The sequence below is a fragment of the Vicugna pacos genome, chromosome 2 (genome assembly GCF_048564905.1).
Source record: "Vicugna pacos chromosome 2, VicPac4, whole genome shotgun sequence".
In the NCBI taxonomy this organism is placed as follows: domain Eukaryota; kingdom Metazoa; phylum Chordata; class Mammalia; order Artiodactyla; family Camelidae; genus Vicugna; species Vicugna pacos.
In genome coordinates, this window is record NC_132988.1 from 36,055,856 (window position 1) to 36,070,665 (window position 14,810).

Below are 14,810 nucleotides of genomic sequence, written 5' to 3' on the forward strand. Positions count from 1 at the left end.
ACTCAGCCATGAGGTGGTTATAAGACTATTGAGTTGGAACAGAGAAAATAGTACTTAAGGGAACTTTGCTGGTGGTCGATTTAGACAGACGGCAGGCAGTTTCCAGAGCTTTTGTGCTTTCTTTAAATACATTGAAAAGAAAAAACCCTGAAAAGAAAGGTGGTTAACTTTTTCACCGTGCCAATGATTTATTGTTAACCTAAATTTGTAACCTATTGGGTTTATTCAAAAGACTGCTTAAAATTACACCATGCCAGGTAATCTATGCCCACCTCCATAACATAATCGTATGATGGTCATTGAGGGTAGTTAATTTATTGTAGTTTTCAGAATCAGTTTGCTGCCACTTAACTGTCATGTGTTGGTCTTTTTTTCTTGATGGTTCTGTCACTCCTCTGACTTTTGCCCGGGCCACTCTTCAGATCATGGACACAGCTACAAAAATAATTTTTCAGAAACGTTTACTAGATAAATGCCTAACATGTATCCATGAAACTTACCTGATTTCTATACACATGATATGCTGGGGGTTTTTTTGAAAAGGATTGAAATCCAAATTCATAAAATCCTAATTTCTTGCTTGCCTCTTAATAGGCACATTTACAATTCATAAGAGCATTATTTTGGTAGTCGACTCATATAAAGGAGTCCAAAATATAAAGCTTATTCATCAGCAGGTCTCTATGAAAGGCTACGGTGTGGGGATTGTCACCGCTAAAATCTTTTTAAAAAATCACAACATGAGAGTCTGTGAAAGAAGCATTTCTCCTGTTTTCTTAAAAGACTGTTCTGTTTCACTTTTTTTTTAAAGTGTGCTCAATCATCAAGAAGAAAGAACTTACCAAATCCTCTTGAACAAAAGATAAAGTACCTGGAACAACAGAGGAAAGAGGTAATTCTGAAATACTAGTTGAAGCAACACGCATGGATTGATGCTGAGAATAAAACAGACAGTGTATCACCTAGTGCCTTTAATTTTTGTTACAGGGTCACAGTGTTTATCTCTAGGACCCTGGACTGCATTGCTTTGAGAGCAAATGCATCTTTCTAATTCACCTACATATTTCTTACTTGGCCTCTCGGTGTTAAGAAAATGAATAAAAAATAGCGAAGTCATAAGTCCAATAATTAGAATCTTAACTTTTTCCAAAGCTGAGATGTTTCCTCCGTGTGGGCCAGGTGAGCTTATCACCTGTCACCTTTATGCCCTGCAACTTGACATACCCTGAAACTCAAACTGTCAAAGGCTTTGTTGTACAGTTGACTTAGGTGCTATGACTTCATGAGTTGGTGTCATTATCATTAAAAAGAATTTTTTATTCTAAAATGCCTTTGGGAATGTGATGTATATTATTTTGAGTTCTTTTTTGTTTTCTGAGTTATAACAAATATTAGAACCTCCTTATTCTCCTTGATAGAGAAAGAAGTGAAAAGTCAGCAGTTTTAGCACTATGTTGTCAATTCTGTAATTCCTTTTCTAAGTCACTTTCTGTATTACAGCCTTCATGTTTTCTACTATAGTGCCTTTTGCCCCTCTTTGTACTGTATAAAATATTGTGCCCTTCTGGAAAATTACTGAGCTCTAGCAGAGTAAAATTACTATAGCATAGAAATGCTAGTCCCTAAAATGACAACAGATCAGGTATCTTTATATAATAATATTATATAGTCTTATACTAAATAGTCATCTCTAGTTCCAGCATAAGAGTTACTTAGTAACTGCTAGTCTGGATTAGATATTTTGTTTTGTAATTAAGAGAAAATCTTACTACCTTTTAGTCCTTTGACTATCCCCTTGATGTCTGTCCCATATTGATAGGTGTTGGAATTTCTCTTAATATGAGAAGTTGTAGACTTCCCTTACAGGAAAACTAAAAACAAGTCATAGTGTTTTTTCTTTTATCTATTTAGTACATTGTTTTAAAACTTTCAAATTGTTTTCTGCTTAATTATTTCTAAATATTGCCTTATGACAAAACTATTATTCCTTGAAAGTCTGTACCTTCAAAGAGGTGATATTATTCATTCACTGAGTGTATATTACAAATCACGTGCTGATTTAAAAAAAAAAACCATAGTATTGTAAGCAAATGATTATCAGTTAACAGGGCTCAGAATTTTTTAGTAGAAATTCTGCTGTTAAAAAGCTAGAAGAAATATTTCATTATAATAATCAATGTAAGAACAGAGAAAAATATGAAAAGATTTGAAAAAAGGCCCTTCATATATTAATAAATCTCACAGAATACCATTAATATATTTTTTATCAGAATCTGGTTGGATTAAAGAAAGAAGATGAAAATTCAAATAACTAAGCAAAGTTAAAAGTTGCCAATAAACTGTTCAGCTGACTAATCATACCTAAGACCTAACAGTTTTTCATATGTGAACCAATTATGAAAGGGTGAGAGTGTGTTCAAGAAAGTCATCTCAGATCTACCGGAACTTGGTGGAATTGTCTTCACCCATGGCTTCTAATAAACTTCAGTAACCTCAAAAAAGTGATTTCATTTTGGCTAAGTTTCCAAATGGGCAGAAATCCTTTGTTGATTTACTAAATTTTAATAATTTCAGCTCCTGGAAGTTAACCAGCAATGGAATCAGCAGTTTAGAAACATGAAAGAGTTATATGAAAGAAAGGTAAACACGTCTCTGCCTGGTATTTGCTTTAACTCAGTCATCTGGGGGAGCCAAGGGTGTGAAGATTCTCATTGATTTCAGCTAGAGGAGATTTGGGGATAGCCAGCGGTCTGTTGAAAAATGATAAGGGGGTGGTGGAGGTGCTGAGTGTGTTACTGGCCCCTTGGTACTGAGGATTAATGAACAAAGGAGGTGTCAGTGAATTTTCTTGAGTGTGGCAAAAGAAAGTGCTTAAAATAGCCTCTAGCGATGTCTCTAGAGTTGGCACGAACATTCATCACAGCTCACAGAGCATCCTGGCCTCTACTTTGTTACTAGCAGCCATAAAAACACAAGGTTATATGTAAGGGCAGAGATGGCTTAAAGTTCAGACTGTTCTATGCAAGGCTAGCTCTCTAATTCTTTGGGGGATAAGCTATTTTCCACAGATGGAGAAACAGTGTGAGCAGTGAATGTGTGAGGGGAAGTGGGGCATCCCCTCCTCTCTAGAGTATGTCCTCTGTCAAGAAACTTCTGGGAGAAAATATCTTTTAATGGGTAAAAGTCAATTTATAATTTAAAATCATCCCACATTCAAAAAGAGAGGAAAGAGAAAGTAAACACCCCTAAATAATTCAGAACTAAGAAACTTAACCATAAGTGAGTAATACAGCAGTATTGCTCTTTTCTTCCCCATTTTGATACTCAGACGTATCAAATTTAGAAAAAGCAGGATAATGTCCCCCTCCACAATGCCATAGTCAAGCCACCTTGTAATATCAACTCTGGAGTGGGTCTCCAAATTTTAAAGAACAGGATCCCAGAAAGAAAATGTTTAAGATACTTTCCTGACTGACTTGCAGGTGCATGAAGACCTGGGGTTAACAAGGAGAACAATTCCCATCTTTGGTCAAGTGCCCGTCTTCTCAAACTGGACGGTTGTTACTCGGACTACTAATCTGGTTTTGAGTAGCAGATTAAGCGCCGCAGGTTACCGATGGGTTGAAGGCCATGTCTCTTTTCTGTGATGTAGTCATACTCACTTACCCCTATCCCTCGCTGCCGTTGGCAGCTCAGGCAAGGCATTAACTGGAGAGTTGAGAGTAGAATGACAAGCCTAGAAGGCTCCCTGTCTACCTGTAGTCCCTGGAAAGTAGTGTGGTTTGGAGAAAGGGAAACCCTGGCGGCTGTTTTGGCTTTCCTGTATCAGAAGCTTCTATCTTTCTTTGTCTTTCTTTCGCTTTCTTTCTTTAATTGAAGTATAGTTGATCTACAATGTTGCCTTAGTTTCTGGTGTACAGCACATTCAGTTATACATATATATTTTTTCATATTCCTTATTATAGGTTATTATAAGATATTGAGTATAGTTCCCTATGCTAAACAGTAGTAACTTGTTTACCTATTTTATATATAGTAGTATCTGCAAATCACAAACTCCTAATTTATCCCTCCCGCCCTTTCTGCCCCTCCCCCGTCCCGCCCCGGTAACCATAAGTTTGTTTCTTTTTAAATGCAAACGTCCTGATCTGGGTTAGGGGCGTGAAGTAGAGCCTCTCCCTAGGGGACGCCCGGGAGTGGGGCAATTCTGTCTCGGGCGCTTAGGCTGGGAGGGAGTAAACCCAGAGGTATGTGGGGTTTAGCTGCAGCTGTCTGTGACCCACTTCCGTAGGTTGCAGAGCTGAAAACGAAACTGGACGCGTCCGAGAGGTTCCTGGGCACGCTGGAGGAGGAGCGGCTGCAGAGTCAGAGGGAGATTGACAGGCAACACCGCCGGACCCGGGAGAGGCTGCGGCGCGAGGAGGTGGGCGGGGCTCGGGGAGCGACCGCCCCGCCCCCGGGAGCGAGGCGGGCTCTGGTCCCCCGGCGGTTGAAAAGCGACCGTTTCATTACAGTCAGCCCTTGCAGAGCAGAGTGTGCGAGGGTGTTCGGGTTACGCAAGTCCCCAGAGCCCCAGATAAGGGCCACTTCTCTAGAATCAAAAGGAAGGAGGGGCCGCGCTCACTTCCTCCTTGGTTGCACAAGTAGGCTGGCCTTAGTTTGCCCGGCTCTACCCGCTTGGAGGACCGATCCTCGGATTTGAGGATCTCTTTCTAGGGCATTTTAGCCCAGGAGAAAATTAATTTCGGTTTTTTGCTTTTACTTATATTTTTATTACCAGTGTTGTTTATATGACAGTACCTTGTATTTGTACAGATGCTTCTCAGCTTACCAAAGTTTTATACATAAGTACGACTTCTGTCATCTTAAAAAAATAAATTTTAAAACTACCTCAACCCCATCCTCTCATTTAACGTTCTCAGCCCACCTGTGGGGGAAATCTCATTTTCGCCATTTCAGAGATGAGGTGTAGAGTGTAGATGATTTGTCAACGTCGATAACGTAGCATTGGGCAAGTGGGACGTGAACCCAGTCTCCAGATCCCGAGGCCCCACTAATCCTGCTGGGAACTGGCAGGTGGCCACTGGGAGGACGGCTTCTCTTAGAGTCCCGGTTTTACTGTTAGTTATGGGACTTCATGGATATCATAGAAACTGGGAGGAGGCCCTTGAATTCTAATGGCCTCTCATTTTTTCCAGGTGTCTTAGGAAAAAACTAGAAGGGTACATTTTCTCAGGTGAAGTCTTATCACTGCTATTGTGTTGCATCGGCTGTATTTTAAAAAGTGCACAAGTTTTAAGGCAATATCACAAATCAGTGCAGGCGACATCAGTCCAGGTTTCCTACCTTGCTAAGGATTTCCTTGCCATAGTGAGTCCTAGGAAAACAAGATTTTTGCAACTCCCTTTCTGCCACGTAGAGGCCCTTTCTGTTCTGTTCCATTTACACCCAGCACAGGAATCATGGTGATTTTTTTTTCCCCGATGCAGTTGAGAGTATTTTCTAGTTGAAATAATTTTCTCTTAAATTATGCTAAATTAGGAGAAGATTGGTAAATTTTCTTCGTGTACATAGAGGCCTATTGTATTTAAACAAAAGGAAATAGAAATCTTTTCACTTTTAAGGTAAATGATTCACTTAAAGTAGATTTCTTAAATCTAATCATTGTATTGGGAAATTTTAGTTATTAAAATAACGTATTTTAACATATAGAAGACAGTTTCTCATAGTGATTTACCTAAATCCCGGAATATTTATTTTACTAGGTTAAAATTGCGGTCTTATTAAGAATCCAATTCCCTCCACAAAAAGTCTACTGTCTAGAATATAAAATTAAGAGATAGGAAAGAGATGTTGTCTGAATCCAGGGCCTGCTAGTGTCTAAGCCACCGACCTCGCTTTGGTTATTTAGAACACTGGATTCCTTGAAGGTGACCTGAAACGTGGAGGGGTGATAGGCAGTTGGAGTAGCTCATCTCTACCTTTTAAAAGTCATAATCACAACAATACTGTGCTCTGAATAATTATGTGGTAAAGGGTCTTATTTGCCTGAGGTTTTATCCTCCTCTCGCTCTCTCCAGTCCAGAAGGCTGCAGGATTGGGCTTTGAGATATTTGGTATTTTTTGTTGCAGTGACACTTTTTGCTTTTTAGAGCGTTCAATTATTTTTACTGAGTCACCTATCCATCACCTTGTAGCAGTGCTTGGCAAGTAGCTTATTGTGCAGACCCATCTGACCCTTAAAAATGCGGAGTAGGGATTTTGATGTCTTTTTCTGGGATCACAGAACTTAGTAGCACGAAGGATAACACAAAGATTTCTTCTGTCCTAATCCTGACCTCCACCCAGAGAATATTGCTCAGATGGATTGCTAAGTGAAAATCTAGCAGGTCCTGTTTTTATTATATTTCAGGAGTATTCCTACATCTGAATTTTATTGATTTTGATTTTGTTTTCTTGCTCTCTACTTCAGAAGGAAAAGGAGAGCCTAAACAAAGAATTACATGAACTGAAGAAAGAGAATAAGCTTTTGAAGGAAAAAAATGCTCTCGCAAACCAGAAGAAGCAACATTTCGAATGCGAAATAAAACGCCTCAATAAGGTATCAGGCCAGGTCAAGCTGGGAGATCAGATGGGAAGTCTTTGTACCAAAAGCATATTCTTGATTGAGACTCAGCAAAATCTACACTGCAGTGTGCCTCAGAGTTTTGGAGGCTTGCACAAGAGGTCTTTGTAATTTTCTAAATCACTCCTATCTGCTTTGTTCAGCCATACATGGCTAAGGAGTTTTTTGGAAATTCATGTCCCTACAGAGAATTGTCATGAAAAAAGAGAGACGTGGAGAAATTTTAGAAGAGAGTAAGAACACTTTTTTTTTAGTTCAAAGAACCACATAAAGCAAGTGGGTGTTTGCAAACAGTAGTGTATCTCTTAGTCAACCGCAAACATTTCCTGAGGAAACAGGGTGCTCTTTAAATTCACCACTATGGAGCCGCTGAGTGTGATGCAGACTATGTGGAAGCACGCTAAATGCCAAACCTAAGGCTGTGATGGTGGCCGTCCTGAGACTAAGCCTAAAACTTATCTCTCAAGGGGGAGTCTGGGGAGTAGGTCTGTTAGGAAAATGCTGCTGATTTAATTCCTTTGCTCCAACTTAGATATTCAAAACGCTGTCTGTGAATTACTGCAAAGGATGACATGAGAGTGCACGTGTGTGTGCATGTGTGCGTGTGTGTGCTGTTTTATGGACTAATGTCTTAATTTTCTGGGGGGAAGGGATTGCTGACTTGTTCAGGGAAAAACATTAAGTCCTTTGCTGTTGATTTTTCCAAGAGCCACTTGTAGTGCATGGTTGAGTCAAGATATTCATCTCTCAAGCTAGATATTTCTTGATCAAAGTAACAGAAATTGTCTTCTAAAACAGGAGTAGGTGATTGGCCTCCAACACGTGCTCAGTGCTTGTATTTTGAAACGTGCACCATATTGTAGTTAACTTGTGTTCAGAGTTGTCCTTTAAAGATCTCCAAAGTTGATAGTTGTGTAGTTGCCTGTATAGTTGATAAGGTGCTTTCCAAATGTGGTGCTACATTTGATCTATTTGTGGGGAAAGTTATTATCCAGGGAAAAGTGGGAAATTGGAAATTGACTTCATAAACAATGCACCTCTCTGTTCTTTAAGAGAGAGAAACAATGTTCAGAGATACAGATTCAGAGCAAATGATTTTTCCTGTTTATTCTTTGCTGGAAATCTTTGGCAAATGAATTCAAAGAGCTAACACTGAGATTATATTTGAAATCTCTCCAAGTTTTGATATTTTCTTCTGTTCCCTAATTTATGTCTCTAAATGCAGGCACAAGGATATAAAGCCTGTAGAAATTAGAACAGCCAAGAATTCTGTTTTTTAACTCGCACCAATGTGCACCCTTCATTTTTGTGTGTCTGTATTTCTAGTCAACAGAAAAAATTTTAAAGTTAGTAAAAACTTTGTAACTCATGACCATAATCACAAACACTCAATGAAAAAAATTAATTTGAGTATTCAGAGCTTTATAAAAAATGTCATCTTGTCAAAGAGGATTTTTCTGGGTATCTTAATTAAAATTACATGCTCCACCTCTAGTATTTCCTATTTTAACTTTTCCTGGGAATTTATTGCTATCTGATACATGCTTCATGCCTCATATTCATTATCTTACCTGTTTCCTGTCTCCCAGTCTTGATCGTAAGCTCCACATGAGTAAGATTTTTGCCAGGCTGACTTCTTTCCTATACATAGTAGGCACAGTGTTGAGGGCCCACAATACTTTTAGTAGCCCATTAATATGTTTAATTTCTCTTAAAATCAGAAGGAAAAAAAAAACCCTTTTAGATTGAAAAAATATTTTCATGTTATATTAATATATTCATTTCTCTGCAGTTGTGAAATAAAATGTTAATACATATTTATTTGGAGGAAGGGTCTTACAAAGACAGCAGTCATTATGGGGCCCCGAATTTCTCTATTTTGATCACTGTTGTAATCCAAGTGCTTAGAACAGGGCCTTGCTTATATTATGTTCTTCAGTATTTGATGAATGGATGAATTAAGCTAATTAATTTAATTGACTAGTACATTATACGTTCAATAGCCAATTCTCGCCCTGAGAGTCACGCTTTAATAGGCATAGCACATTACTTATGAGTAGTGAAGACAAACAAAAGGGTACTTCAAGCCAGAAAAGATTTCACCCCACACATCTATACCGTCAACTGTCACTTTAAAAATTTAGATAGAAAACGATGCGCTATGCAGAGAGATTCCTATCTCATTTAGTGCAAGTATCAGTGTCTAATGAAGTGTAAGAAATTATTATTTTGTTTTACACTGTAGAATTTTCTTTTTTTTTTTTTTAACCACTGTAGTAAATAGAGGTTACTCAAAATGTTGATTTGGGTAGCTGACTGCACACCATTCGTCAGTGTGGAATTTGGGGCTCGCCCTACTTACACAAACCGACTGCTTGCAGACCCAGTCCCTCAGCAGAAATTTGTAGCATGTCAGCTTAGCAGTTAACATATGGCTTTCAGAAGTTCATGTAACTGTGTGTACTCAGTTCTGCTTATTTGCTTTGAGGGAGATACCCAAGGGCATTGTTTTCATCAAGCTCTTGAAGAGAAGCCAGATGTTAAGTGAAAGAAATAACCTGAGGTCAGCCAACCAGTGCCACTCATGGGCAAAACTGACTTGTCTGACATGTCACCATTGTGACGTGGGCAGATCTGTTGAGTGTATCTGTGCTGATGGTAAATTGCTATTCTAGAATAGCTTACCTGTGTTTCTTCAAGGAAGTTGGAAAACCCCAAGATAGAATAAATGTCTACTAGACTTACCTTTCATTATGACTCATTTACAGGATTTCTAGAAGTCTCAATGGCCTGAAAGGTAGACCAGGAAGTTCAAACATAACAAGAACCACGAAATAGTATATTCACAGCTGTAGGATATGGAACCAGCATATTTAATTGTCTCAGTTCACTTGGTTCACCCCACCCGAGATTATCTCTCCTATTACTAATATATATTTTTTTAAATATAATTATTATGATACTTCCTAGAACTACTTAGCTTAGCAACAGATTCTAACAAAACACAAATTATTAAACAACTTCTGCTGTTTAATAATTCTTGGAGGAAGAAAAAAGTTTTGTTTTTTCTTACAACTTCCTGAAAAATCATACTTACATCAGATTAGACAGTATCCGTATATTATAAGACATCTATTAGGAAATTTATAGCCTGATTACTACACATATATCAGACCATAAATTTGCTTTGCTTTTCTACCTTTATGACCATATTGTATAGTAATGCAAGGAAGTGAGTTAATAGTATCATCAAATGAGTATCATTGAAGCTACTAAAGAAATACAAAGGAACTGAATTCTTGGAGCTCTGAAAGTGAACCTTTTAAAATTTGCATAGAGGACTCATTTGATAATAAGTGAGTAGTCATATTGTGTGTGGGCTTCGAGACCACAACAGGATGAGTGAGTTATGTTCTGTCACAATTTTTGATGGCCATTTTATTGAATTCATCATGAACCCAAAGTCTTTAGAACAGAGACAATGTCTTTTATATAATCTGACAAAGTAGAGTATATGTGTGGGTACTACGGGCTTATGAGTAAGGATGATAATCTGGTTGGCAAATCTAAGTGTCTCATTTCCTTCACCTCCTCACCCCACGATGAAAACACCCAAGTTGTGCTGAATGTCAAGAAAGCAGATCACCCTCTTTCTCCACCCTGTAGTGGGCTAGTGGATGTTTTATTGGAGAATAAGTATGACTGTGGCTAAGCCACGGCAGGGTATGCCAAAGGAGTACAGAGCAGAAAGGACAATGCATCTGATGGATAGTGAATCTGCCTGAGTTCCCGTTTTTGTGAGGTTCCCACTCTCCTGTTGGGCACGTGGTTACATAGCAGAAACATATTACTCAAAATGTCACCTGAGATCAGGAGCCCCAGCTTGTGAGGAATGCAGATACTCAGATCCTACCCCCAGATTTACTGATTCAAAATCCTTGGGGGCAATGCCCAGGGATGGGAGTGTTTGCTAGCCCTCCAGGTGATTCTGATGCTGCCTAAAGTTTGAGCCTAATTAATAGAGTATATCTGACTGCAGCAGAGAATCTAGAGAAGGGCTATAGAACTAGTTTCCTTTCGTGGTTGGCTATGTGGAGGGGGCTCTAACATCAATGCTCTCGTAAGTAACAGTGAAAGTTGACTATCATGAGCATCATTGTGGAGAATAGACAGAGATTCTGAAAAAAAAAATACATATATATATATATATATATATATATATATATATATATATATATGTGTGCGTGCCAGAAAATCAGAAAGAAGAAAATTATTCAATGATGGAAGTAGCATTAAAAGTGAAATTCTACCTTGGGCGTGCATTTGAAGTGACTGCAGAGGAATTCGTATGATGTGGCAACTCTTAAGTCACCCGTGTGCTTATCTTATGACATAGGCTCTGCAGGATGCCTTGAAAATGGAGTGCTCTTCACCTTCTGAGGACTGTTTGGGGAAGTCTGAAGCAGAGTGCAGCCGTGAGGAGATGCGGACAGAAATGGAGGTCCTCAAACAGCAGGTGAGAAGTTGAAAGTGGCGCGACCACGTGGAGAATTTAGTGCTTATTGTTCATCCTCCTTTAGACATTTTTGGAAGTCTTGTTGTTCAAAATGTGTTGAAAGCTTTTGCATGTATTTTAATTAGGATTACCTAATTTTAAAGCTTTATGGGAAAATACAGATCAGCTAGTCCAACACTCACACACACAACAAAAGAGAAAACTGAGTTTCAGACAGGTTCGGTGGCTTGTCCAAGATCACACTCTTAAAAGAGGAGCATGCTAATTAACCTTTTGGTGAGATTCTATTAGCACTGGGTCTGGAGAGTTTCATGGAGATGTGATTTATTTTGAAGACACTATTAACCCAAACTCTGTACCTTCTCAGAAAATGGTAACAGCGGGCTGTTATTCTGTAGCTGCAAGCCTCCAGGCTTTTGAACAAAGAGGGCAATTTTAAAGGGAATACTCTGCACGGATTGTAGCCACTGAAGAGCCAGACCTGTTCATTCATCTAGCCCCACACGAGGACAGCACCTAGGAATTTACTGATGCACAATGGTATCCTCTTTCCTGCTTACCCAGCTTCACTCCCTGTTGCCAAGTGCACAGCAAGAGTAAAGGATGCCCTCCCTAAGCTCCTGCGTGTAACAGCAGCACACGGCTGTGGGATATGGCATGGCCTAACCTACCTGAGTCTAAATTGAGCTCAGCCAGTTGGAGCTGACTTAGCTGAGCGGCCACCCATGCGCATCACATCTCCTTTCCTATGAGAGGCTAAATAAACTAGTACAGGTAAAGGGCTGGAACAGTTCGTGGTGATATGGATGAATACAAAGAGATCTAGGAATTCCAATCCCTGGAGCACACACTGTCAACAGTACATTCACAATGAGGGAGAAGATTTCATAGGACAAAGAGCCATTGTTTTTCTGCTGCTCCTGAGTATGACTTATTGGCTATTTTGCGCTAAGCAAGTGCCAGTTACAAGGATCCTTGATGCGATACATGGAAGAATTGAGCAACTGTGATTTGGTTGATATTGTTGTTTTTATTTGCTTTATTGTTATTACTTTATAGGAACTAGCCTATCTATAAACCTAAAAAAAAAATCAGAGCATGTGATGGTAAAGTTGGATTTTCTCTTCTGTCAACTCCATTTGGATAATCTGCTTCAATACATCCAGGATCAAATATATAGCTTAAAAACAAACCCATGAAGGGAATAAGGGTAATATTCAGAGTGCTAAAACTCTGGCAAATTCTCAACCCCAAAGGTACCATTGGCGCTAGCCAGGATTCCTCTGAAAAAAGTGCTGCTTATGTTCAGACACTTGAACCATCTTCAATGCTTTCATCTAATGTTCACCACGTGCAAGAGAGCTGCTCTTGCGCAGGGAGTTTACAGTAATGGTACAGTTCGTATTTGACACAGACAATGACAGGTATTCTTTTTTTCATAATCCCCAAGAGTAGACCAGAATCCTTCTCCTTATTTTTTGTGTGGCTCTTTTGCTAACTTTCTGCTTTCATATTTTAACTGTGCACATTTCTGATCAGGTACCCACAATCATTACATTACCAAGTGCTGTGTGAAACCCTAGAGGATTGAAATCCACAAAGGAACTGAGCTCAAATCTTGGCCACCTAAGTGCTGACATTGCTGTCAGTGCTGTATTTGATAAAGACTGCTCAGTTGTAATCACTTGATCTTCTTCCCCTTCAAATGCCTCTGGTAATTATTCACTGATCATTGGTTTAACTCTCTCCGTATTTGAACCTCAGCTCTCAACGAAAACAAACAAACAAAAAAACCCAAAAAACCAACTCCAGAACAAAATGTCAGCTTGACTGGGTTCAGTTCCCTTGCAACACTTCTGGTGAATAAAGCCTTAAAATTAAATATGCGTATCTGCAGCTAGAACCATATATAATGTTAAACTTCTTCCTCTCTTGCCTACTACATTTAGTTCTGTTATTATTGACTTAAAATTGATAAACCTCTAGTTAAAGGTTATTTCACTGTTGGTGATGATGGTGCAATTTACATTAACATTACTAGACAAAAATCTAGCTACTACGTTCCCATGTAAGTTGTAATTTACATCTGGTTTTAGAGGAATTCCTTTGCTTCATTCCTTAAGCTTCATTTGTTTTCATAACTCTGTATTCTAGTCTCTAGCCATCGGTCAACACAATGTCAATTAAAACAACAATAATTAAATATGAAGTTTTTTTGTTTGATTACTTTTCTGGACTATTTGGAGTATCTCTCGAGAGGCATTCCAGCTGAAATGTTACTCTTTTTTATGATGTACCCCCACAATACTTCTAAAGGGCAACTCTGGTCAATACCTTTCAACAAGCATTCTTTGCTTTCCTACATACATGAGCCTTTCATTTCTATTTTGTGCTCAACATAATGTATATTTAGAAACTTTGGCATGTCAATATTTAGTGACATCACTTAACAGCTATTGTCAGTAAACTGTCTTTAGACCCTCAAGCAGTAATTTGTACATCAAAGTCTTGTCATAGGGGTGGATGACTTGCTCCAAAACAGTGACACTTAACATTTGGGGTGACCAGGGGGAGGCCAGGTGTCATCACAATAATGAAATTGAATAATGGGTAAGGGGACTTTCTTTCAAAATATCCATATTATTACTTTACTTTTGAATTCCTGTTATACGCCCAAGGAGGAAAAAGTGAGAGCTGCCATTCTAAACAAAGTGACAGATAAAATTATAGTCCTATGTATCAAGATGGAGTCCTACCATGAAGAAATATTCATGAAAAGAGGTTAGGAATGTTTCAGACTGGACAGACCCAGATAGCACCCCTTCTGAAATCATTTAAATGGCTTAAGAGAAAAGGAAACTAACAGTAACAGCAAGTTACTATTTCCTAGGTGCAAATATATGAAGAAGACTTCAAAAAGGAGCGATCAGACCGAGAAAGACTTAATCAAGAAAAGGAAGAGCTACAACAAATTAATCAAACTTCTCAATCCCAGTTGAATAAGCTGAATTCTCAGGTATAAGTCAAAGCAATCTTTACCAGCACATGTGTATTTTATTTTTATTTTCTCATTTTAAAAAAATCAAGACTTTTTGGCCTCCATTAACTGATGGACTTTTTTTGAGAAGTTAGCACCTGGGATGAAATCATTCTTAAACAATCTTGTAAGGAGATGAAAATGACTGGGCATTTCTTTTAACATAAATATATTAAAGACTTACCCAAGAAATTGGATTCCAAAGTCTTGATAAAATTCAGTTCTTTTGATCTTTTTCTCATAATATTTATTCTGGTAGAATGGGAGTTGAACTACCTAGCACTCAAATTCAAAGCTGAAACACTCTAGTACAGTGAAGTTGTTTCTATATTCTTGTCATTTTCTTTGAAGGGCTGTGGTGGAATGTTCCTGTCTCCAAAAACATACATATTTCTAAATGTCATTTATATATCTAGTGAAACCAAGAATTTTGTTCAGTAGGTTCCTAGATTTAATGTAACTGGAGCATTCTCAAGAAAGCCAGATAATGGTAACCAGTTTATTGGAACCAAATATATTCAGTGCAAGCATATTAAAGTTAAATGTAATAGAATATATATAAAAGTAGACTCAGGAAGTTGCTGTGATGGGTAAATCTTGATGTTAATGAGGGAACTGTAGCTAACACAATT

The 14,810-nt window shown here is 38.4% G+C and overlaps 1 protein-coding gene across 5 annotated transcripts in view; it reads left to right on the forward strand.

Moving 5' to 3' along the window:
- Positions 1 to 14,810, forward strand: part of TNIP3 (TNFAIP3 interacting protein 3) — an 82,284-nt gene that overhangs the window by 53,267 nt on the left and 14,207 nt on the right. For all 5 annotated transcript variants that reach the window (XM_072937952.1, XM_072937943.1, XM_072937946.1 and 2 more), the window contains exons 4-9: positions 812 to 892; positions 2,575 to 2,640; positions 4,292 to 4,423; positions 6,473 to 6,601; positions 11,022 to 11,141; positions 14,032 to 14,157. In XM_072937952.1, the coding sequence (XP_072794053.1) occupies positions 812 to 892; positions 2,575 to 2,640; positions 4,292 to 4,423; positions 6,473 to 6,601; positions 11,022 to 11,141; positions 14,032 to 14,157 (654 nt within the window). The remainder of the gene's footprint in view (positions 1 to 811; positions 893 to 2,574; positions 2,641 to 4,291; positions 4,424 to 6,472; positions 6,602 to 11,021; positions 11,142 to 14,031; positions 14,158 to 14,810) is intronic.